Source organism: Athene cunicularia (genome assembly GCF_003259725.1).
Source record: "Athene cunicularia isolate RWA chromosome 5 unlocalized genomic scaffold, athCun1 chr5_part1, whole genome shotgun sequence".
Taxonomy (NCBI): domain Eukaryota; kingdom Metazoa; phylum Chordata; class Aves; order Strigiformes; family Strigidae; genus Athene; species Athene cunicularia.
In genome coordinates this window covers 28,781,139-28,806,704 of record NW_020799101.1, presented here as the reverse complement: position 1 = coordinate 28,806,704, position 25,566 = coordinate 28,781,139, and the positions used below count along the sequence as shown (strand labels likewise).

Here is a 25,566-nt window from a genome sequence, read left to right as displayed (position 1 = left end):
TGAACACAGGAATCGAGGGGCGGCCTCACCAGTGACGAGTACAGGGGTCAGATCCCTTCCCTGTCCCTGCTGGTCACGCTATTGCTGACACAAGCCAGGATGCCATTGGCCTTCTTGGCCCCCTGGGCACACTGCTGGCTCCTGTTCAGCCGGCTGTCAATCAACCCCCCCAGGTCCCTCTCTGACTGGCAGCTCTCCAGCCACTCCTCCCCAAGCCTGTAGCGCTGCTGGGGGTTGTTGTGGCCCAAGGGCAGCCCCCAGCATTTGGCCTTATGGAAACTCCTCCAGTTGGCCTCAGCCCATGGCTCCAGCCTGTCCAGGTCTCTCTGCAGAGCCTCCCCACCCTCGAGCAGATCAACACTCCCACCCAACTGGGTGTCATCTGCAAACTGACTGAGGGTGCACTCGATCCCCTCGTCTAGATCATCAATAAAGATGTTAAACAGGAGTGGCCCCAAAACCCAGCCCTGGGGGACACCACTCGTGACTGGCCGCCAACTGGATTTAACTCCATTCACCACAACTCTTTGGGCCCGGCCATCCAGACAGTTTTTAACCCAGCGAAGTGTGCGATTGTCCAAACCTCGAGCAGCCATTTTTGCCAGGAGAATGCTCTGGGAAACAGTGTCAAAAGCCTTGCTGAAGTCAAGGTAAATTACATCCACAGCCTTTCCCTCATTCAATAAGCAGGTCCCCCTGTCATAGAAGATCAGGTTTGTCAGGCAGGACCTGCCTTTCATAAACCCATACTGGCTGGGCCTGAGCATGTGGTTGTCCCACATGTGTTGTGTGATGGCACTCAGGATGAGCGGCTCCATCAGCTTCAATGATTCTTCACAAAAGGTCTTTTCAGGACTCCCATTGGTAGGGTTTGAAACTACAGCTTGCAGTGTATGTTCAGCATAGGCCCATCAGTGTAAGCATAACTTTTGGATGGGAACGAGAGAATTATGGGATGGTGAAGATGATAATTGTAAGAGAGGGTAGGCTCGATATTGTAGTAATTGAGAACACACTACCAAGATATTACTTATGTGGCAGCAGTGAAAGAGAGAGTTTGGAATTCTTGACTTTTTTTCCTGGCTCTGGGAACTAAATTGGAGCAGATAGTTACAGAAAGCACAAACACCTCTAACAAAATCCCTATTTAGGTCATCTGTAAAGAGTAAACATGGGATGTCTGAATGCAACAGTGTGCTCTTAGGCCTTTTGGCAGGAGTAAAACTTCATGGTATAGATAAACCAACTTGTGCAGACATTTATTAAAAAAAAAAAAAAAAGAAATCTCTTTACCTGTGCAGTTGTTTATGCTAGTACTAACACTGGTAAAATAATGTTATGGAAAATAATGGCCATAGATAATATAAATGTTCCAGCAAGCATTTCTGCAATAGCTCTGACACAGGTGAGAAAAATAGCAGCTGTTTAGTCACTCTTTAAAGTATTAATTCAGAACCAGATCAAAACCCCCTTTTCTGAAGAGTTCCTTCTTAAAGACAGTACTCGCAAGAGGAGTATAATCAGAAATTTGGATTATATTTGTTCATTTCAGAGTGATTTATTTATGTAGTAACTGCTACTTAGCCCAAAGTATAAAGCTTATACTTAAATTGCGATATGGTATATACCATATTTAATACGGTATATGAGATAGCTTTAGTCCAGGTTCTCCAAATACGTTCTCTGGCTTTGCAGTTTAAAGTACTACATTTATCTCAAGCACATAGATGTGACATGTCACGACTTTACACCTCTCTTGTCCTCTCTTGTTTTCCCCACATCACATAATGGGTGCAGTTTTTCAGATATTTGTGAGATCGCTAACATTTGGCACTATAGTCACAATCTGGCAACAGTGTACCTGTGCTGTTTCTTTGGTTACCCATAGAAATGCTATAGTAAAATTGCACTTTTCATCTCAATGCTGAATAGATTACTTCTTTACATATTTGGTAATATATTCTCTTGTCACATAACTCTTGTTATTGTTAATTGGAATTGCTTATGCTCATTGAGGGAGGAATACTTTTCATCCTGTTTTGAATGAAAATCTGTAATCTTGAATTTGTTTCTAAACTTCAGTCATGAGGAGAGCAGTGCAGGAAATTGCTGCTGTTCCACCAAATTAGCTTCTCAGATATCCTTTTAATTGGAGACCATAACTCAGGTTCTTAGTATTTTAGGAAGCTGAACAATACAAATTGAAATACAGATATTTCCAGTAAGGGTTCAGTTCAAAGAAGGCTTTTATACACAGATGAGTCTGCTAACAAATAGCATGTCATATGATAATGAGACCATGTTTTCTTCCGCAGTTTCACATTTCCTAACTGCACTGCTGTGAAATAAGTGGAGTGTTTATCTACTCTCTCTTAAACTGACAAATCTGTGCTAGGGACGAGTGTGCCCACTATAGACAGAACGTAGGTATACAAAAAAAAAGTCTAAACTCTCAATCAGAAACACACCACTTCTAAATGCAATATATTACACTTGTTCAGAACATTCATTTCCGTCAAAGTATTCTGTTTTTAATGTAAAGACTTCAATTTATGTTTAAGAACAAGCAAACTATAGTACTTTGACAGCCGTTCACACTTAATTTCTTTGCATTAAACCAACAGCATTCTTTTCCACAAACATCTATTGTTAGGACAATGCTCTCAGACGGAATTTATGAGAAATGGAATTATGTTACCAAGGAGATAGCATTTACTATAATGAAGAGTAGATCCTAGAAAATGGCCCCTTTTACAGCAGCTCAGAACAGAGCCACAAAAGCAATTGATTGGTCTTGGCATTTAGTCTTATATCAGCTGTGTCATCCATAGCTTCAGGAGTGAGAACACTAATCTGAAGTGACATTTCTGTTCTGGCGGGCTTTTCTGCCCTGATGAAAGCAATTACTTCATTCCTAAATGATAATTTGCAGGAGTTTCAACCACTTTAATTGATAATTTTTTGTTCTGAGAAGTTCAATTGTGAAGTGATTAGCTGATTTGGTAAATAGAAATTTAAGGTGTGAAATGTACAAGTTGCTCCAAGGTAAAGGGCTGTTTATTGGGTTATTGCAAAATTGCTTGATAAAACTGCAGTTTCTCTATTATCATGAGTCTGGCAATTGCTTAGTTCAACATAGGAAGAAAAAAAGATCAAAATGCTAGTGTTCTGATTGCAGAGTTTGGGTTTGAACTGCTGTATCACAGCTCACTTAATTGTTGCTGTATCAAAGGACAAAGATTGTGTAGGATGGCGAATTTGTAATCCTTAAAAACCTGCCAGGTTCCTATTATTATGTTCTAATGACTCACTTTGGAAGTAAATCCTGTTATTTAAACGTTGCAATGGAGGTGCTTATTGGTAATAAAATATTCAATTTAATGATTAGTTCAAGCATACACAAACCTTTTCCTTGAACTGCATTTACATATTGAAAATAAAAGAAAAGAAACCTCTTCTGTCAAACAACCACCCCTAAAAAGCAACCTCAGGTCTCACTGATAGAATAAAAAGCTTTTTTTTTCATAAATTGCACATTATTTTTACAATAATTGTTAAAGCATATTTGGCAAAACATATTTTTTTCTATCTACGAGGAAAAGAGGCTTTTTAATAGAAACCAGTTCTGTGATATTTTCCTATATAGTGAAAAAATAATGGTCATTTCACGTATTAAATGAGAAATATAAAGCAAAAATGAAGGTCAAACTGATTTAGCACATCAAACAGTCTTTGTCAGCCAAGCTTAATATATCCTGAGTTTGTGGAACAAATGAAATTTTGCTGCTATGTTACACTTTGCTTCCAAACAACCATTACAACTGGTTTTATATATTGTGTGAGCATCAGACCATCAAACAGTGCATCTTTACTGACGTGTTGCTGCAGTGATGATCTACAGCAGCAATCTGCCATTTATATAAGGGCAAAATGTGCATCTATATTTAGTTGTGAAATTGGCCTATTATACTCTTGATGTTTACAGAGGCTAACATAAATTAATGATGACAGCTATGAGCAGTGCATTAGTTAAGCAGCAGAGTTTTTACCTTGAACTTGAAGGTTCCAGCGTTAACTTCCAGCATACACTATACAGCTTTCTTCACACATTAAATTAAATTTCTTCTGAAAACATTAATTTTTCTTGGACAGCATTAAATGGCTTCAATTTGTGGACTATGCCATTGACGATAACGCAGATAATGGTTTCATTTACATTTTTGGCAAACTTTTGCCCTGTAAGAATGGTAGTATTTGTGGTGTGGCAAAAATGAATGCCCCTGACAAGTGTTTGCTCATTGAAAGGGTCTGATTTGACTGACTTTGAACTTAGTTAGATGTCAGATATCCCTTGTCTGATGAAAAGAACAGTTTGAAGAAGCAGTGTGCCTCACTAGGTTATGTACTGCACTTTCACCTGAAAGTCTCCTCATGCTGCTCATGTCAGAGCAAGTATAGATACTGTAGTAGCTATAGATTCCAGTTAACTATCACCACAGATCTGACAAGTATGCAGGTGTTCAAAGGTTCACGAGTTAAAATGCTGAAGTCTTTGATGAATTTTTGATGGATGAATTTTTAATACAGGTCGACCTTTTTCCTTTGAGGCTGCATGCTAGATTAATTGATAAATAGTGAGCCTGAGCAATGTTCGGATCTCCTAAGCAAACAAGTAGAAAAATCCATAAAAATCTGCTGTCTGACTTCTCAGACGAAATTAAAAAAGAAAGCAGGTAAACTTTAATGTGGCTTTTGATTCTCCTGCTTTCCTCTTTTTTGGGAGTTTTTACCCTCACAAAAGTGCTTTTCTCTTTTAAGCAGCATAACTGTTTTTTATTAGTCTTGAAATTCTTGTGCTCTTAGTTCAGAAACAATCTGTGTGAAAAGGAAGTCTATGAATAGGACAGCAGAAAAAAAAGAAACCAAAAAAAGGGAGAAAACATCAAGTGAAAAAGTTACCTTAAAAGAAAAAATCCCCAAAGATAGCTACATACTTGTAGAAATTAAATGTAAACATATTAACATGTTTTCAGTCTCAGTTTTTCAAGTAATTGAGTTAGTATTAGGAAGTTGGGGAGGATTATTTCTTTTAATTCACATCTACAGGCACATTAGCTCTCTTGCTTCATTTTTTATACTTACTTGTGTCTATTATAATGAAAAAATATCCAGTTTCATGCATATTTGTGAGCTCTCTAGGTCATAACATTTAGAAAAACAGAGCAATAACAAACAACCTTGACAATAGGAGGCATTTTAGGCTCCTGCTGCCACCAGTGGTGATGCTTGACTTGCTAGACTGGATTTTCAATTGCAACATGTGCAATTATGGTAGTGCAGGTTGCTCTGCTTTACTTCCTCCATCTTTTCCCCTGTCTAAATCTCTTTTTTTTGAGTCTGAAAATGTGCACTGCTCTTCAGATGAACATCCACTTGGACTGAACGCTGTTTCTGAGATGCCATTATTAATGAACACTTTTGAAAAAACCTCAGGCATAAGAAGAGTCACATAGAAGCAAAATAAATAAATAAATATTTCAAAAATTAGGTCATTTCAATATTGATGCTGTTCCATTCTTTGAACTTCTAATTAAGTGTAATTGTCCCGTGAGATCAGTGAAATGAAAATAGTTTTCTATAGGCCAGAATATGGCCCATGGGTGGCTACCTATAGGTTGACTTGGTCATTATCTTAATGAATTGTCCAGGCATTAAAAGTCAGCTTTTCCATGTATCCATTGTTATAAATGGGCTTAACTGCCCTCACTGTTTGCACTGTTCAGCTTGAAGTCCCAGAAAAGACACTCCTCAAGAATGTGGCTGAGGGAACAGGTAATTAATTATTCCTGTAATACATCAGAGTTTATAAACCTTCATATTAGTTAAATGGTTATAATCATCCACTACATTGCATTGATATAAATACAGAAATGATTTGAGTAGGTTATTTTAAAAAAGGGGAAGGGATCAAAAGTTGATCTAAATATAAAAATGTCCGAAGTATGACAATACTATATTAACATAGAATAAGGTAAGAACAAGATAAGAAGATCTTTCTAGAGTATCTCAGAGCTGCACAAATGCACACCTATGCACTCTGAAGCAGCATAAATCTATTTCCTTATGTAAACTACAACTAAACTCAATAGCAAGTAAGCATTCTTCTGTTCTTTACATTGGAAAACAATGTATACAGAAGGACATATGTAATTGAAAGTCTCTTTCAAGAGGTTGGGGTTGGATCACTTGGCTCCAGTCTTTTTTTTTTTTTTTTTTTTTTTTTTTTTTTTTGTGTCCCAGATTCATTGTGTGCTCTAATGTTCCACATCCTTTCCATATATCTGATTTCTTTTCTGTGAAATGGATATAACATCTGTCTGACTATGGCCTTTGGAGAGTTGGATAACATTTATAGTGGACCTTTTGATCCTTGAATTTAAAAGATAGACTAATATAAAAATACACTCACACATATTACTTCATTCTCTTTAAAGCTTGTTATAAACATTATTAGATATTGTTAAGTGTTATTGTTGTACTGTATCTGGTTTTGCTGCTACTAATCCATATTGTTGATAGAGGCTTAAGAAATTTGCTGGTGGTCGATAACAGCTGAATTAATAAGTATGCTGTTCAGTGTTACAGGAATTGCTCTGTTCTGGTTGCGCTTGTTTCTCCTGAAATCAGGGAGGATTTCAATTAAAAATACTGTGCATCTTCTGTGAGAGTTTGCCATACTTCTCTGCTTGTAGTTAATGAACATGAGCAAAAATGATGATGGCACACTTCAGATAAGCTGAGCCATTATATTTGGAACTCAGCAGCCTGTCTGTCCCTCAAACCTTGTTTTATGGCCATTACCCCCACTCCAGTCTCTATTTATGACGAGTACAGTGAAGGTACTATAAAACCCCACTGGTACTGTTATGTAGGGCTGAGCAGGGGAAGACCAGTATCTCTGAGAAGCCTTGTTTTGGGGGTCTTGCCTGCATCGGGTTTGAGAGAACAGTATAGGTGAAATATCAATGCAAGCTGCCTTTCTAAAACTGGGCAAGTCTGTGGTATATCTTCTTCCAAGCTGTATTTTGAAATTGCAGACAGAAGTATTTATTTGTAACCACAAACATTCCCTTGTTTTCATTCAAAATGCAAACGCACAGAATTAAATTATTTCACTGATTTTTACTGCCCAAACTGAGACACAGAGGTGAGGTATTGATATGCTAAAAAATCCTTGTTAATGTAGGTCAGTGCATCTGTTGATATGCTGTAACATGTTTGATTGCCATTATATGCTGCAAAAGTTAGGAGCTGTGATTGTCCTATCTTTATAGTGACAGGTGATGATCTGCCAGACATGTGGAGGTTGTGGGTGTGCACACAGAAATGGATGCATATATATGTTTATGAAAATAAAATATATAAAATGATGTGAAATGAAATATGAAGCAGGTTAAGCTTGATATGACCACAAGCACAATGAAATCACAAGTGAGTTATGAGTACCAATAAAACTTTTATGCAACACCATATTATTGTGTCTTCTGCATCTGATGTGTCTTCAAGAGAAAAATCTACTTTAGAAATGTTGTGTACACCATTTTAAAATTATATGGTGGTATTTATTGTACCCTTTCATCTGTAAAAGCCAGACCCCCTTTATATCAGTCCATCTGGAAAGCTTTAAAAGGAAAAATAATATATATTTTAGAAACCTACTATCTATAATAGCATTAGTTTTCTAGCCATTAAATATCCTGTTTATATGATACTGCATCTCAAAATTATCAGGAGCTGGCAGCTGGAAAGCTCTTCATCTTCTTTAGTGGCCTCTGTATATGGAAGTTCTTTGAGAAGTATGTTCTTAAGGGAACGCATGAAGTTTCACCATTGTATGGTGACATCATCCCTTGATTTCTTAGCGATGCACTCTGATCCAATTATCTGAGCTCCTTCCCCTTCTCCACAGAAGGCAAAGAGGGAGCAATATTTATATCCTTATATTTCTCACTGTTGCTTTCTTGGTGCTGTGGATATAACATCTGTAGATTTGCTTGTCTGTTGGGGCACCTTTCTCTGTAAGAGCTCTTACATGTATGATGCTTGCTTTCTTGGTGCTTTCTGAATGTTTCTGAAATCCACTTAGTAAACATGGGTATCATTTACCACACATTTATTTTTTTAATTAGCAGGAGAGCCTGAGAGTATTTCTAAGTTATTTGCAGCCTGATGATGTAGCAAATTCATTTGTACCAAGAACCAACTCTAATCCCAGTGTCATATGACAGGTTCCAAGAGGAGTTTTGCTCCTGTGTCAGCACCACTGCTTTCTGTTGTGCATTTTACTCTGTTAAGAGCATCTGATGATGAAGCTGATGTTGCCTATCAGAATCACAGGTGCCGGTGAGGATTAACAGTGATGATTAGGCCATACCTAATGAATTCCTGCATCCTGCTGAGGAAATCATTGTTCCCAAATTAAGGACCTATTGTATAAGCATAACTGCAGTGTCCCAACACCACAAGTGTATTTCCCTAGTGGAATTATGTAGAGTAGAAATTAGGATTTGTGTGCACATTTTGACAGACACCATTTCTAAATTTAGCTTAATGCACTGATGCCAAAAGTAGAGGGCTACAAGTTACATATTTCTTGACTTGAGTCACTTGGTGAAGCTTCCGCAAATGACAATATACCAAATGGCTGGGAGAAAAAACGTGTTATTGATAATACTGTTTCTCAGGAGTTTCTTTTGTATGTTAGCTCCCCATCCCTTGTACTTTGGGATTTTTTTATTGTAAAAGTTTGAATACACATAGGTGGCTTTTGAAGGATGCTGTTTACTTACACAGGTAGCCTCACTTTTAAGCTTAACTGACTTCCATTGCAAACTGTTAGTAATCCAGTAATGCATTACGTAAATTTATGTTGCAATATATTATTCAATTTCAGCAATCTTCTGAAGCCTATACAGGACTTGTAAATTGTGGATTCAGTCCTTGGTGTTGCTAAGGAACATGCTGTCACCATTCAATTTCTTACTTTTTCACAAGTGGCTGGGATCTGTAATATTTCTGATATGTTTGACTAGGGATCCCCAAAAAGCCCTCTTCTTACATGGAGTATAATTAGGTGCTTTGAAAAGAAGGTATGAACCTCTTGGTGCAGACTTTCAGGATAGATCTAGAATCTCAACTCCTCTGGATTCGTCAAAATTGAATTGGGGACTTGAGGTCTTCAGGCTTGTCTTCTGGAAGTGTGATGACAAGTAGTAAAGGCCATCCCTTGTGCCATGAAAATGAGCTGCTGCTTGCAAACAATTGGCAGAGACACTTGCCTGCCTCTGCATTATGTTACTTTTGTAATTGTAGGTGTTTAACTTGTGTAGGGTATCTTACTTCACTGAAATTAATTGCACAGTTCACACCTCACAGAGCTGTAAGCTTCCAGGTTTCTGCATATACATAAAATATTTTTATCAGCTATATTTAATGCACCTTTTTGAGGGATTTTATACATCTGTAAAATTTGAAATTGGGCAGAGATGCATCTGTAAATGCATTGCATTTCAAATGCATTATGAAATCTTGTTTTTCAGCTACCTTTCTCCTAGAATGTGATTTAAATGTAGCTACTAGTGGTCTATATAGTGTACATAAAGACAAGTATGCGCTTTAATATGGGATTCAGTAGGATGGTCTGTCTTTACCTGTGGGTAAGGACGTGTCGTTTCCTCCCATATCTTTATTTCACCATCTCTATTTCTTAGCCAGGCTATCTTTTTAAATATAATTACTATTAGTGTAGAATTGTGTAGGGAATATAATCTGTTAAGCATTCTCAGGGAAGTGTGATGGAGGGATTTAATTTGTGTTTTAAGGGTCCCGCTGATCTGCCCTTTCAAGTCTGAGGTGGCAGAGACAGCCATGAAAATGCATTTGGTTAAGAATATTAAAATAAGAGAACCTCTGTAGTTTAAATTATTTCTAAATTAGAAAGATAGGTAAATAAGAGGTCTCAGAATCATGGTATTAGATCTGTGTGCCTTCATATGCCAGAGTGCTTTTGTAGATCTGGCTTTTATGATTTTTTTTGTTGTTGTTGATAAAATCCAGGGTTTCAGGAAGGGTTGTGGAAGCTTGAAAGAGAAGTGTTTGCTGTTCCATTATACACTGGTTGAATTCTAGCTTTGTAGTAAACCAGTGACTAGTTAATGGAATTGTGGCTTTAACTTCATCCAATTAATAAGTAAACAAATAAAGGAGAGGAAAGAGACTTTGTGAGGGACAAGAATAGTCTCTACTCACTTTACGCAGTGATTGACAGACATCAACCTCAGCATCAGCACCAATCTCTGTGCAGCAAGGCAGAGGTTTGGTCAATCTTATATCCTGAGTTGAACACTATATAAAAAAAAAAAAAAAAGTTTTAAACTTCTCAATAAACCCAAAAGAGGCATTATCTTTGTACTCCCTAGCCATTGACACCTAATCTTTTGGGAATGTACTGTAAATTTCTTGTCTGCCCCAAACCACACAACAAAAAACTTAATCCCTTTTCCCTTGCAAAGCTGTATTATGATATATTGAAAAAAACTGAAAGTTGAGTTTCCTTTCAGTTTCAGGGAAGGGTCAGGAGAAAGACTCCAGTGGTTACCTTCTGCCATCACAATGTGCATTAATCAGTTTTACACCAAGTAAACAAATAGCCCAGGAGTGAAATCTGAGTTACCTTTAGATGTTGCATATAGGTGATAGCATGTGATACACTGATGCAACAGGACTAAATTAATGTCTTTGCATTTTCACCTGCTCGGGGTAAAGCAGAAGGTCCGTTCTGATCAAAACATTGTCAGTCCTACACGTATGTGGTAGTAAATTACAATCAGGAATGTGGAGCACACAACTATTATTAACTACTTGCTCACGCCTTTGAGGTTGCTGTTCCCACAGCAAGGACAGCTGAACAGCTCATAAAGAGCAGCTTCCTGAAATCCAGGAAGGTTTGTATTATTACTCCAGAGTTAAACTTATGTGTCTCAGAAGGCACTGTACAACCTGTTTGGTCATCTTGGCTGCACTGCAACCCCTGTCAGAGATGGTACACACTTCAGTCATCTGCTTTTAACCTCCTTTCCCCAGGAGTAATAATTTGGCACAAATTTAGAAAAAATTGGCTTATAGTAGGTCAGGAGAAGGAACAGCATCTATGCGGATAAACCCCACGTGTACACATTCTTGGGAATTCTTGCAACTGGCAGCAGAAAAAGGAAGGGCAGACTAAGAAGAAAGTGGATGAAATGAGTTTGGAGTAGTTAATATGTTGGTTACCACTGGAACTCAAATATTATCATACATTTTAATCATTCAAAGACTGGAGTACCATTAACTGTATCCTGAAGTCTGTACATCCATACACAACAACATTTTGAATATGTGGTAATTTGTATAGAAGACCAGCAGTGAAAAAGTAGATTGGTTAAATGTGACAGGATACTAATATTGATGAATGCCCTACTTTGCTTATTTTCTTTCAGTTTACAAGCTTTGAGGAAGGAAAAGTCCCGAGATGCTGCTCGCTCTCGCCGGGGAAAGGAGAATTTTGAATTCTATGAGTTGGCAAAGTTGTTGCCACTGCCTGCAGCCATTACCAGCCAGCTTGACAAGGCATCCATCATCCGACTTACAATTAGCTACCTGAAAATGAGGGACTTTGCTAATCAAGGCGATCCTCCATGGAACTTGAGAATGGAAGGACCTCCACCTAATACATCAGTAAAAGGTATGGAGTAAATATGTTGTACAGTATCGAATATGGCAGCCTTTAGTAACCTCTAAATTGAAATTTTTACCATCATCCTCTCTTCTTTCCCTGCATATCAAATCCTTTAAAGGGATACAGTTGTGGAAATCTGAGGTCTGCATGAGAAAGACACCATGTGAAGGTGAAATTAAACCTCTTATTTTTATTTTTTATTTGACATCGAACCTATTGGTGTAACTATTACGGCTTCTGGGTGACGTAGGCTAAATTGTTTCAAGTTATTTAGCAATGATTGTGTTGCTTTGTTTTAGTGTGTTATAAGGATGTGTTTGAGAGGAGCATGGCATTATTTCTTGGTTTGAGGACTCAATCTCTTCATTGTCTGACTAAACCTTAAAGGCCAAATCATGTATTTCTGAAGTTTGAGAGCATTGCATCCAAATTTTTAAATCTGCAGGTTATAGACTAGGGTTTACCATCTTGTAATGTGTATAGAAACTATTTTGACTTCTGAGCCAGTTGGCATCTATCAACATTGCAGCCAAAATAGACTGTTTTAAATATTAAACACCCTCTTTTCATGCTCAAGCAAGCAGTTGGGCAGCAAAATCAATGCTTTAGACATGAGTTGCCATGAAAGTCGGGTAATAATCAGTTATTTTAGAGGCTTGTATACTTGTTGGTCCCAAGTAGTGTTTCCAATTACTTGTGTAAACTGGACATTTTTTGGTAACTGTTTTTAAATTCTTGCTACTTATGTAGATGAGTGTGATCTTGCTATCTGATAAGTATTTTAAGTTAGGGAGCAAGTTGTATTAACAGAACTCAGAGTTACCAAAACCTGGGGAATGTGCTTGTCCTGACTTAGAACAGGAAACTACTCTGTTTTATTTGAGCAGCTGATCTGACATTTTGGAGGAATGTCATATTTTGGAAAGAGGCATACGAGATCTGACAACTTCATTTTTTTTTTCCACACATTATGAAACTTAAGCTCTTAAACTACACTAAACTATATAGGCTGTATATATCATGAGGCAAAAAAAGAGCCACCTTTAAGGGTGGAAGGAGGAGGGGGATATCTAATCTTATGTATCAGCCCACAACTGCCCATGAAGGGTTACTGGTATTGATGGTGCAAAGGGCTTTTACCTGCTATTCCATTTAAAGGAAGTAATATTAGTTAAGGAGTTTTATAATTTTCAATGGATGGAGATAGACACGGAGGGAAAAAATCAAAGGACTTGTGATTTGATTTAGTAGCTGGACATATTGCATCATTTCATATATTTCATTTATATTATCTGCCACAACATATATAATTTTCATGGAGAACAAAAAAAATGGTAATAATTGCATCATCTAGTGCATAACATGGTTGATGGGACTTCTGATATAATATGCAAATATTTCCATTTTTTTTCAGGATGAGTTTATTCTTAGGCAATTAAATAGTGTTTTAATGCCAACGTAAAGTGGACTCTGCTGTACAATCTATGATCTGTCTGTTAAAATAAATAATTCTTTCCAAAGTTCCTGTAGTTAGAGAACATACAGTGCTTCTACAAGCTGTCTTGTATTACAGAAAATCTGATCTCTGCAGATCTCTATGTATGTATATATCTATGTTTTCAGAGTATCTGGGATCTGTTTTACGTTTTCTACCTGTGTAATATGAACCTGAAATAGTGAGGCTTCCTTTTTGTGTAAAGATTCTAATGAAGAAAGGAATTTTAAGGGAGAATGAAACCTTATTCTTAAACAACAGCATAAATAGTATGTCCTAGATTAACATTCTTGTCCCTATTAAAAAAACTAGGTAAAAATGTAATGTCTTTTCATCCTATCTGTTATAGTAATCCTGGTCCTCCATCCATCTGGTGATATAGTTCCTATTTCCCTAGGCATAAGGGGTGAAAGGGTGTGGAGGAGCTGGGAAAGGACTTTTTCCTTTTTTTTTTTTCCCCTCCTCTGAGTACTTCGCTTTATACTAACTAGGATATTATTTATGTGTCAGTATATCAAAATAATGCTTCATGAAACAGTGTTCCATTGTACAAGAATTCCCCATAAGCAGGTTGAACTGTACAGTACAGGCATATTTTATTACTTCACCAGCTCTCCTTACACAGAAACCTGTTAACAAGTTCTGATCAAACATTCATGAAATTACACCAAAAGAAATTCGTTTTCATTTATTAAGGTTGCTTTTTTCTGCCCTTGAAGAAGTTCATATGGATAAACAAGCTCACATAAATAGCTTGCAGCTTCACGTGAAGTATGGTTGGTAATCCTACAGTAAAACACTAGACATTATACTTTGTGTGTGCTCAAGTAATCTTCTGAATAGACTTAAAGGTATTTGGAAAATTATATGAGAGGTATTTACGTTGCGTAGGCAATTGCTTTTTTGTTTTCTTTTTTTATTTTTTTTTCTTCCCCCAAATGTGTTGGTCTGCTTGTGTTAATAGTTAAATTTCAAAGCTTAGTTTTAAATTTGTCCCCCAGTACTGTACAGCAATTTTATAATTTTAATTTAGTATTTCAGGAAGGTCCTTTACTCTGCCCTATATTTATCACAGTTTTTCTTAAAAGTCTATAAAGGCTGATGAGCTTGTTTTCTTATGCCTATTATGTAGCTATCACTACAAGTTGTGCTTGCAAATGAACACTCAGGTAACTCCATATAATATTTTCAGAGTCAATTACTTCATGGAAATGTCTTGAGCAATTGGAAAGTAACAGATAGTTTTCTCCATTATTTTAGAAATATCTGTATTGTTATAATACAGATCAAATCCACAATGAACATTATGCATTATTCAAGAAATGACCAGGCATTCTAGCAGTGTTTCAGCTAAATAACTGATGATTGTAACCTTTAAAGAAATCTCATTGTGGTGACTATTGGTAAATCATTTCTCCATTCATAGTAATCTTTATTTAGAGGCTATCTAGAAACCATTATATCCTTTATTAATCTTAAAAGCAATAGCCAATGATTTGACATTTGCTAAAAATGGATAAATCTTCCATCTTCTAATACAGCAGACTTCAGTCAATTTTTTTTGGTACATTGTCTGAGGCTTTCTGTATATAGGAACTATTGGTCCTTGTAAACAAACACACACACAACTTACAGTTGATGAGCTTAAAGATTACGGCTCTTAAAGACAAGGACATGATTCTCATATGGCAGAAAATAATCAAAAAGTTATTTAGCATCAGTAGGAATAAAATCGTTACTCTTTGAATACTACATACAATATGAATAACAGTACTGTTCTCCTCTGTTTCCATTCCTCCAAAAGTCTTTGTTTGACTCCCAGTATTTAAGGGGTATGTTCTGAGGAGAACAGTCAATGTCCTGATCAGTTTTTTTCACTCAAATGTGAGTTTTATGAAAGTTAGGGTCTGGGAATGGAAATATTTTTATAGTATATACTGTGTGTTCAGCTAGTAAGTGGTGCTTTACATGGCACGGCACTTGAAGTCCTCTTGTGTGTTCTGATTACCTGACCCATACCATGCCCTGTAGTCCTATTCCAGCATCAAACTCTTGTGAGAACCTTCATATTTTTGAAAATTGTCTTCAAATGATTTATTCCAAATTTCTTTATATTTTTAGCACAAACTTGCTGAAAGTCATCAAAGATCATGCAACTTTTTTATATTCTTTTCTGCTGTGTCATAGGTATTTTTACCAAGCCATATTTTCTTCCTTTTTTTTCAAGTGAAGAGAGGAAGGGAGAGGAGGACTGTGAGGCACTGTGTTGTTCTCTGGTGTGTTGAATCTGTTTGGCTAATGTAAAATCATTCCATGTATTTCCTTTTTGGGCAATCTTTGGGACGCTGGTACTGACTTGGGATCACAGTCACTACAACAAGAAGACTCATGATTCTGGCTTGAACACAAATCCTAGTATTTGCCATTCCTGTTTCTTCTGAAGCAGCAATTAAACCCAGTAGTCTGTGCCTAATTTTGCAAACACTTGTCCTGGAAATGTGCCATGAAGACATCAAAATAGTTACTAGATTTTAATTGTTTTTTTAGCTGAAGTGAGGTGTTCCTTTCTGTCTTGGAGATACAAGTGTTTGTGCAAGGCTATGAGTTTCATTTCCTGCTGTATGATGTGACATATGGAAACCAGAGTACATAAGACAACTTCGGTCATGTCTTTTCTTTGAATGAAAAAAGTAATTGTGGAATCATCCACAATCTCAAGTGATAAGTGGGTTTATCATGAGTTTTTGTTTTTTTTAAAAATCAAAACTTTACATTTTATGTTACATCAGTAAAATAATCTTACTTCTGCTGTAAAAGAAGAGATGAATGAGAGATTCTAGCTGAGGAGTGAAAAGGACTTCAGTAAATAGTACTGACTGACTGGTAGGTTGCGTGAAGAATGTCACTTATAGTTCAGCCATCTCTACTTTTAGCATTACATGTTCTGCAATTAAGTAGCTTTACACATTTATGTTCCGGAATTAATATGTATCAGTATGAAAAGAAATCAGATGCTGTCAGAAGCGCTTGTGTTGAACTCAAATTTATCTTGTCCAAATTATTCTTGTCCAATGTAATTTAATATGACTCTTGACATGTTGCTTGCAATAAAGCATTCAATGTTACTTCAGTTCTGCATTAGTAATGAAATTAAAAAAAAAAAAATTTTTGATAATCACAAGAACAAATACAAAAAATACAACTGTTGCCTTAAACTGTCATGTTTTTCAAATGATCTGTTATCAACATAAACAAAGTATGTAAGTATAGGTTGAAAATGAACTTGATGTCTTATCATACTATGGAATTTGGGACTGAGGAAATAAGTTCAGCACTTCCAATTCTATGGGAAAGAAAATAAGCAGTAATGATACTTGGAAAGTATGGTAATTGTTATCCCAAATGTCAAGTAGGATTATTTTCATTAATTTAAATACCTTTTTCTAATAATTTTTATGCTGCATATGTATGTATTCTTGAGATAAATAAATGGTTCTCTTCTGAATTATTATTGTGGAAACCCTTTAAATAACATTACTTGTTGTTAGCCTTCTATATTTTAAACTGAGTGTTGTCTTCTGAGGAGATGTAAGATAGTACAAGCCTTTCCCTGCCAAGCCGCACAAGCCTTCCACTAAAACCAGCCTTCTCTTTTGAACCACCACACAATCCTGTCTCAGATAAACCATCTATAGGCACAAAGAAATAAGAATTCATTTTTCTCAATGTTTGTGGCCTAAAACATTGTTCTTTACTGTTAGACATGAAAAGGTGAATCAGATGAAAACAGCACAATGTAGGTGAATTGGCAGTGTAGCTTGTTATAAAAAGGGTCTCTGAATCTGGCCATCCTGCTTTGTGTGGAACTTCTGCTCTTGTGCTGGAGATTTCTTGATAGACCTTTATTTCTTCCTATTTTGCAGGTGTTTTTCTTACAAGAATCTGATTCCTGTTTATGCGTAGGCCACTATAAAGTGCTCTGACTGTGTACCAGCATCAAACATTGATTGTAAACATAGTGTCTATCCATTGTAAACCTGTTTATGTGGCCATAGGGACGGTGCAGCTGTAGGAGTAAGTAGCTTCGTCATCAACCTTTTACAGAGGTTAAAGAAAATTACTGTTAGGGGTTGTTTGAATGTAGGAAACAAGTTCTGGAAATTTCAGACAGTCAGGGCAAAACATTAATGTTCTTTGTGAGAATTATTGATGGTTTTCTAGTATGAAAGATATGGAACCCAAAATGAGGTAGCTCTGTTTGAATCTCGTTGTGATAGATAAGATGAATTGAATACTGGACTCAGAGTTGGTGGTTGCTTAGTGACAAGTGATCATGACCTGATTGCTTTCAATCTCTGCAAATGGAAGAGGATGCCAACCAATATACTCAGTGATTTTAAAGGACTAATTGCCTAATGGGATAACTTATGTGTAAAATTGATTGTGAGGAAGAATTTTGATGAAAAAATTGGAATAAAAGTTGACTAGAACTCTTAAAGAAAAAAATTATGAAATGATGGTTTCCTATGCACTTGAAAATAATATAACTGCATTTTTTTTTTTCCAGAATGGAAGTGAAATCAATAATTTGAAAAAATATGTATGTATATTTATGTCAAACTCTGGGAAAAAAGGGAGATATATAGCAATTAAGATAAACTGGAATGTCACGTGCAGAAGGTTGACAAACAGAAACATTAAGGAAAAATCTAGCAGAATTAGAAAAATTAATTAAAAATTTGTTTTGTATATTAGAAATGGGAAAGTTTCTGGCAACAGTATAGGCTCATTAGTGGCAAGTAAAACTTATGCTGATGCAGCAAAGGCAGGAGAGCTTGATAGAGGTTTCCTTAAGTGCTTCCGTTATACAGGTCTTTATAGTTCAGGTTACTGTTAACCTTCAGCACTCGCGGAACAAACACAATCATAGTCATCAACAATATAAAAACTTGGGGAGGAGAATTCTGCTGTCATAGTTTGGTGGACTTGGCAGTGTTAGGTTTAGATTTACAGTTGGCCTTGATGATCTTAAAGGTCTTTTCCAACCTAAGTGATTCTATATTGTATCTTCTTAATCAAAATGGGGTTATTATAGCTAGTTGTGGATTTTGTCATATTGTTCGTTCCTCCTTATTTCTCCCTCAAGCTCCTCATGTGAAAGCATTCTGCTGCTGGAATCTAAATGCTGGAGTCCCAAGTGCTCTAAGAACTGCCTGCTCTGTGATTGAATCATACCCGTATGTGATGAATGCTTTCTCTTATCTTTTCTGCTGGGGAAACAAGAAATCTTTCTTTAGTGTCTCAATCAAACTTTAAAAGTACTTAAAAAACAAAAGGGTGTAATTCTTAAATTCTGAATAGAGCAGATCTTCCCAACAGAGTGGGGAAACCCCTGACATTTCAGAAATATCCACTGGCATTGCCCTGTTGTGGTTGCCACAGTTCAGTGTTGCTTTGATAGGTTACCTGCCATGGTACAAGAACGGGACTTTGAAACTCTTTGGCGTCATCAACCTGTATCCTAGTTTGCAGTGTTTCTCAGATATTCCAGAACTGTTGAATAAATGGTCTTTTATGTGTTCAGACAAAGTTACCTCTGATTTCAGCCTGATACAATTTTCAGCATCATCCATTCTTTGCAATGCTGGTGTTGTGAAGTTTGCAGTACTGACCTGTCTTAGCCTCAAAGCAGTTGTAGGCAAAATACTGAGAAACTTCCTTCACTAAAGAGATGAAATTAAGATCATATATTTTTTCAACAAACACGGATAAATGAAAAGTAATTCTTAAAAAACAAACCCAGCTTAATTATCTGAAATTGCAAGTCCAGTTAACCAGGATATGCATTGTATAGTGAAGTATTTGTAAGGCATTTGACTTAATAGCGCGTAAGAATTATTGTTTTAAAATACTAGAAGAACATTATATTGGCAGAACGAAACTAAACACATTAACTTTGATTGATCTGGGAAAGCAGATTGAAATGAAAGGTACTGTTAAGAAAGGAGTTTCTGAGGTTTTCTGCAGTAACCACTCTGGGCATGATCATCAATGAACTGGGAGTAAACATGGCATAAGTGCTGATTTAAAATTTGTAAATTGCAGTGATGTTTGGATCACAGACAATGATCTGTGCAGCTTAGTAAATCAAACCTCCTAAAATTTATTTAATTCAGTATAATGAAATAAAAAAAAAATATTATTGTTGTTGTTGTTATATTAATTTTTATCTTTGCTTTCTTAAACTCCAGGCTACTGGAGTTAATTTGTAGTTAATTTTATTACAAGACTTGAAAGGTTTTGGTTTACTTGTGATGCAGAACAGGAATGATGGGAAAAGCATTTCAAGTTCAGCTCTCCTTTTTTTGCATGAACAAAGGCATAAAAAGAACCTACCTGATTCTTTCAGTTCTGCTGGCAGAAATGATAGAATGATTTAGTTTCTCATGGTGCTTTATTTGTATCATAAAAAGTTTTATCCATCCGTTCTGCGGAGACACAAAACATTTACTGCTGGGAACAAATTAATAATCTAAAATGTTGTCAATCAGATGTCATCCCTGGAAGAGCTGTTTATTGCTAGAACTCCACCTTACAACTTAACAATTAAATAGGAAAACAACCAAACAGTAAGTGTTTTTAAGAGCAAGGAAATAGAACAGGTGACTTTAATGTCTTTTCTCCACTCCCAGCCACTACTGTATTTTCATTCTATTACACTGCAATTCATCTTCCTTTGTCTCTTGTGCTGTTAAACTGACCTGCTTCTTTTTGCATTTTCATTATGTTCTTTTAATATATTTTTCCTCACCATTTTTTTTTTTGGTTTGGAGTCCTTAACTGAAACACCGAATATGTATTTCTTTCTGTCTATCTGTTTGCATTCTCAATGCAATGAAAACAACCTGGTGAAGAATAGTTAAAAGAAACCCCCAACAGTTTCTAACTTTTCACTTAATTCTTTCTTCCTTCAATGTGCATGTCTTTCTGTGCACAGTAATCCTCACTATGTCATTCAGAATTCACTCATGAGTTGAACATACCTTCCTCATTCCTGCCAATGGTGGGTGTTGTCATTATAATTCATGGTTGGGAACACAGACAGTATTGACTGAGTGGGTTTTGGTAAGGGTATGGGCTTCAGACTTGCAGAGGTAAATATGTCAGGAGAATAGTATCGACAGTTGCATTGGCTCCAACCTTGGCAATGATGATAAAATAAGTCAGGGAAAATTTTCAAATTAAAAACAAGTTAATTTCTTATCATTATATAATGATATGGATTTTAATCCAGTAGAATTTTCTATGTAGAAGTCAATTCCACAACAGTCCCCTTTTCGAAAGTTCTTAATAAAATGTTTCCATATGATTTTTACATTCATGTTTTGCGTTGCATGGGTTTTTTTTTTTTTTTTTTTTTTTTTTTAAAGGAAAGAGTAAATCTATGTTTCCTATCTCACATGTTTGCAATTTTATATTTATTAGTATTTTCCAAAGTGACTGTCTCAGTAGTTGGAGTAAATAGCAGTCAGAGCCCTGGAAATGAAGTTTAAAATAAATGGATGTAATAATAAATCTTATTTTCCTGTAATAGTTATATGAGATATCTGTGGTCAACAGAGTAAGATTTAGATACTGAAGGTAGACCCAGCAATTTTAAAAACCAAAGTGCAGTGATTTTATATCTATATAATATGCAAGCGTTACCGCACTCTGACCAAAGTTTGACCACAATATCAGCTTAATTTCTGCAACTGTTCTCTTTGAAGCCAAAGGAAGGAAATCGAGTTTCCACCAAATCCCTATGCTCTTGTGGTCTCCCATTTCAATCAGGGATATAAAGTAGAATACAATGAATCCATAGTAAAGACTTTCCCAGGACATTAGAGAGATCAGTAAAAACTGTTTTCATTAGCTGTCTGTAATTAAAGAACACCCTTCATAGAGAGCTTACAATTTAGAGAATGTGTAAGCCTCTATATCTATCCAAGCCTCTATATCTATCCAAGATTGCAAGCAAAATAAGAATCGCCACACAGTTGGGGACTTGGGTGTTGTCTTAAGATATCAAGCTCCTTTAAGAAACATCTTTTCTGCTTATTTGTTAGCTTCTAAGCCAGGGTGAATATTTTTATTTTTAATTTCAAAGGTTTTAGTCATATTGCAATTTTTGTTCCTAAGGAAGGAAAGACAGGCAAATCCCTAATAAACTACTTAACTCTAGTTGTGCTACAGTCCTCCTCATAAATGGAGCCATTAGAAAATTCTTACCTTAGTTTCAGTGCTTGAGCATGTCACTCCCTATAATTCTAACTCGCAGAGTTAGCCAAGTGCATCTGCACAAGCATGTGTGTGTTGTCACTTTGCATTCTACTTGTATCATATAAAAATTGGTTTTGCTTTGCTTTGCATGGGGTGGTACCACGTGCAAGTACAAAATTCCGTGTTTTATTTCATCATCTGGAAAGTCATTAAATGAATATTCATACTTATCAAAGGAAGAAGGAGAAATATTTTTGTTCATATTTTTATATATGTAGAAAACTTCTAAACATTACCTATGGCAAGTAGAATATTGTCAACATTACCTCACTTGAGATTTTATAGAAAAACACAGTTGTGAAAGGTTGAGGAAAAATCAGGAACTGGTTTTGTGTTTGCTTTTTTAAGTACATATGACATTTCTACAACTATCAGAGCAAGTTTATATGTTTATACATCCCCTTTCACATTTGAATTGCTGTGTATGCTAGCTGTTTCTCATCCTCTTGATGAAGCAGAACAGTGCTGATAATGCTAATAGAGAAATTGAGGCATATACAGATTTAGGGCTAGCTTTTCAAAAGAGCGCAGCACCCCAACTGGGGCCAGATTTCAAAAGATCTCTGATCCTATTCAACAACAAAATAAATAGCCAGATTTTCAAAAGATTTCAGCACTTTGGTAATCTGATCATAAGAAGCAGCTGCTGAGCACATTTGCAAAGCCAGCCAAGAGTGACTTGTTCAATATCGCATGAGAAGTGTGAGGTAGAGAAGGGAATACAGCCCTCTTCTCGTGTCCCAGAACTAAGAGTCCAGTTCTTAAGCAATAATGCTGTCTTCATGTCCTTTGCAAGAATACTGTATTTAATGAGCTTTTCATTAAGAAATTTAACCCATGTCTGTGAAGAGATAATTTTCAGAATAACGTTAAAGTTTACACTCAGGGTAGATAATGAAGCAATTGAGGAATACTGCTAATCCATTTTATAACAAATCACTGTGTTATATTGTCTTAATTAGGTATATCTTATAAAAAGAAAAATTCCCTTCAGTATTTTTAAAATATTTTGTAGTCCATTGCCAATCTTTTAAGTGTCACAAGAAAAAAAACAGAGTAGCAAGGTGTTCTAAAGAAACCTACAGAAGCTTGTAGCAAATACGTTGTGTGTGTGGCAAGTTCAGGTGTGATTTTCTGTGGGTTTCAACCCTCATAATACATTCTGAGGGCATAGTGTTTATTTTTGTTTACATGTAAATGCTTCTTTCTGTCCCTTTCTAGAGATGAAGCAATGGGGTATTTAATTTTCTTGTATTGAAGATAAATATTTTGGTTGGTTATTTAATACTTTGGCACACTATTTTCTCTTTACCCTTATATGTCAGGGTGTTTCTGCTTATTTTGTGCATAAACGCTGTTACTCACTCGTCTTGCTCTCTGTAGTTTCTGTCTCTATTTTTTTTTTTTCCTCTGCTATTCTTTTGCTCCAACATCCTTTCCTAAAGACTTAAAGGGCGAGTTTTCTTTCACAAATATTACTAATGAGCTGAGAGGAAAATTAGTAGCTCATCTAACCTCATCGTACTTTTTGCTTTTGTAACTGGTTTCTTCAACAGCCTCATGGAGGCTGTTGATTCTCCAACAACCTCATTAAACATAAAGGAACTGTATTCTTCATACGGACAGCTATGTTGAGAGGCCATTTGGCAGCCTTGAGACTAAAAGCTCCAACATTTTACAAGGTCTACATATTGACTCACCCATCACTAGCTTGGAGTCAGCCCAACAAATGTTCCCTGGATAGAAACATCAGGCAAAGCCAGGGCTCAAACAGCTTTCCAGTGTGTGCTTTCTGGAAGTTTTGATGTAATTTGGTCTCCAGCAGTGATGATGCCAGACAGTGAACATGGCATGGGATGATCTTTGAAGATGCCCTTATCTGTCTTGAAGGGGTTCTTATTTCACCTGCCGAACAGGAAGATGAATTTTGGAGACAGCTTCTGTTCAGTGTGAACTGAACTGCACACAAAGGACAGATACATTGGTCATGAGATGATTGGCCCCTGAAGTACAGAGCACTTGCAGAACTGTTTTGTTGAGGTACATTGAGCAGCTGCGATAAGCATCCAGTCTGACTTCTTGCAGACCCCGGACAGTGAACCTCATCCAGTATTTTCTGCATCTGTTTGAGATACAGGTTTATCTCTTTGGAAAGTATCTAATGTTGATGTAAAGCATTTAAATGATAAAGAATCAACTGCATCCCTGGGCAGATTGTTCCAACGGTTAATTACTGTCACTGTGAAAAAAGCGTGCCTCATATGTAGTCTTATTTCAGTTTCGGCTTCCAAACACTGGATCTTGTTATGCCTTTTTCACTAGATTAATGAGCTGCCTACTGTCAGAAATCTCTTCCACATGTAGGTATTGTGATCCTCTTAACCTTCTTTTCAGTAACTAAATAAATTGAGCTTTCTTAGTCTTTCACTATAGGGAATGACTTTCAGAAGTCTAATCACTCTTATAGCTCTTACTTGAGTCCTAGCCAATTTTCTAACATATTTTCAGAATGCAGGAAACCACAGCTGAACACAGTATTTCAGTGACAGTGTTGTAAAAGCCTAAAGTAAAAATTGCGGTATCTGTTCCAGTGTGATATACTTTGGTTTATCCCAGTGACATTTATTTGATATGCATTTTGATGTAACATGAATTCCTTTTTTTTTTTTTTTTTTTTTTTTTTTTTTTTTTTTTTACTTTGGGAGTTAACATGAATTTCTTTCTCATTGTGGTGGTTCTGGATTCTTTTTGCTCTTAAGTCTTGAGCAATGTCGAGATAAATTATTGGGAATAATGGTGAATGCTGAATTTTGTTTCAATGGTATAATTATGTCCTGGTTCAGCTAGGATAGGGTTAAGTTTCCCCAGCAGAAAAGGGATCTCCAGCCAGGTTATTCATACCATGCTGACGTCAGGTCTGGGCGCGGGAGTGCGGGAACTTTTTCCTTTGTGGCTTTGGTGACGGGGAGCATGCAAGCGAGCTGTCTGTAAGCATTTGCGGTATTTCTCCATGTTATCTTCTGTCTTGTTTACTGTTATTACTGTTTATCGCTGTTATCATTGCTACTGTTGTTGTTCAGATTGTTTATCACACTGTTGTATTAAATTTCTTACTTTAACCCGGGGTTTGTGCCTCACTGCCAGCCTGACCGGCTGAGGGTGGGGGAGGGGCAATGGCAACATGATCTCAGGTCCCGGCAGGGCCTAAACCAACATGAATTATTTTAGTAGGAATAGACTTTAGTAGAGAGAAGTGAACTTAGAAAGCAGGCACCCCAAGGTAAGATTGAGGAAGTCATCTTATGGGGAAAGTGGCTTTCACCGTCAGGATACTGAATGGGCCAGGATAGGTACAAGTGCAGTGTTGGCTTACCTACATAATTCATAACATCTCTGGAAACAAACATCTGTCCAGGGTTTTCAAAAGCGTTCTTTATGCCACCTTCCAGTCTGATATCTGTCTTATTCAGACAACTTGCATTGCCATGCCGGGTGTCAGTTTCGTATCTGGACAAGAGAAACCAGCACAGCCAAAGCGACCTCAGGAGATCCTGTCTAAGCATGCACAAAAGGTTCCCTTCCATGCAAATCTGTCTCAAAGTCACGTCTACACACACATGCACACAATCACAATCCTGGGTCTGTGCTGAACAGAAGTTAGGGCTCTTCAAGGAAAAGGAACTTGCTTCCTAAGACAGAATATTAACTGGAGCGAGAATTTGTATGGAAATAGAAGAAAATAACTCCTGAATCCAGACTTCCCTTGGTTCAAAATTAGAGTTCAGTGGACTCAGGCTATCTATATGATTTGAGTTCAGCTGTCTCTAGTATTTCCAAGTAATGAAGACATGAGCCTTGTCTTTAAGAAAAAGTAGCTTCCTTAAGAGTCAGGTAGTTTCTTCACAATAGTGAATGAAGCTGCAGCTTTTGCCAGTGACTTCCTGCAGTTTGTGTTCTCAGCAGTAAATTCTGT

General features: G+C 36.6%; 1 protein-coding gene across 1 annotated transcript in view; it reads left to right on the top strand.

Moving 5' to 3' along the window:
* The window catches only part of NPAS3 (neuronal PAS domain protein 3), a 532,332-nt gene that overhangs the window by 90,033 nt on the left and 416,733 nt on the right, over window positions 1-25,566 (top strand). The window contains exon 3 of the mRNA XM_026849299.1: window positions 11,538-11,782. Coding sequence (XP_026705100.1) covers window positions 11,538-11,782 — 245 coding nt within the window. The remainder of the gene's footprint in view (window positions 1-11,537; window positions 11,783-25,566) is intronic.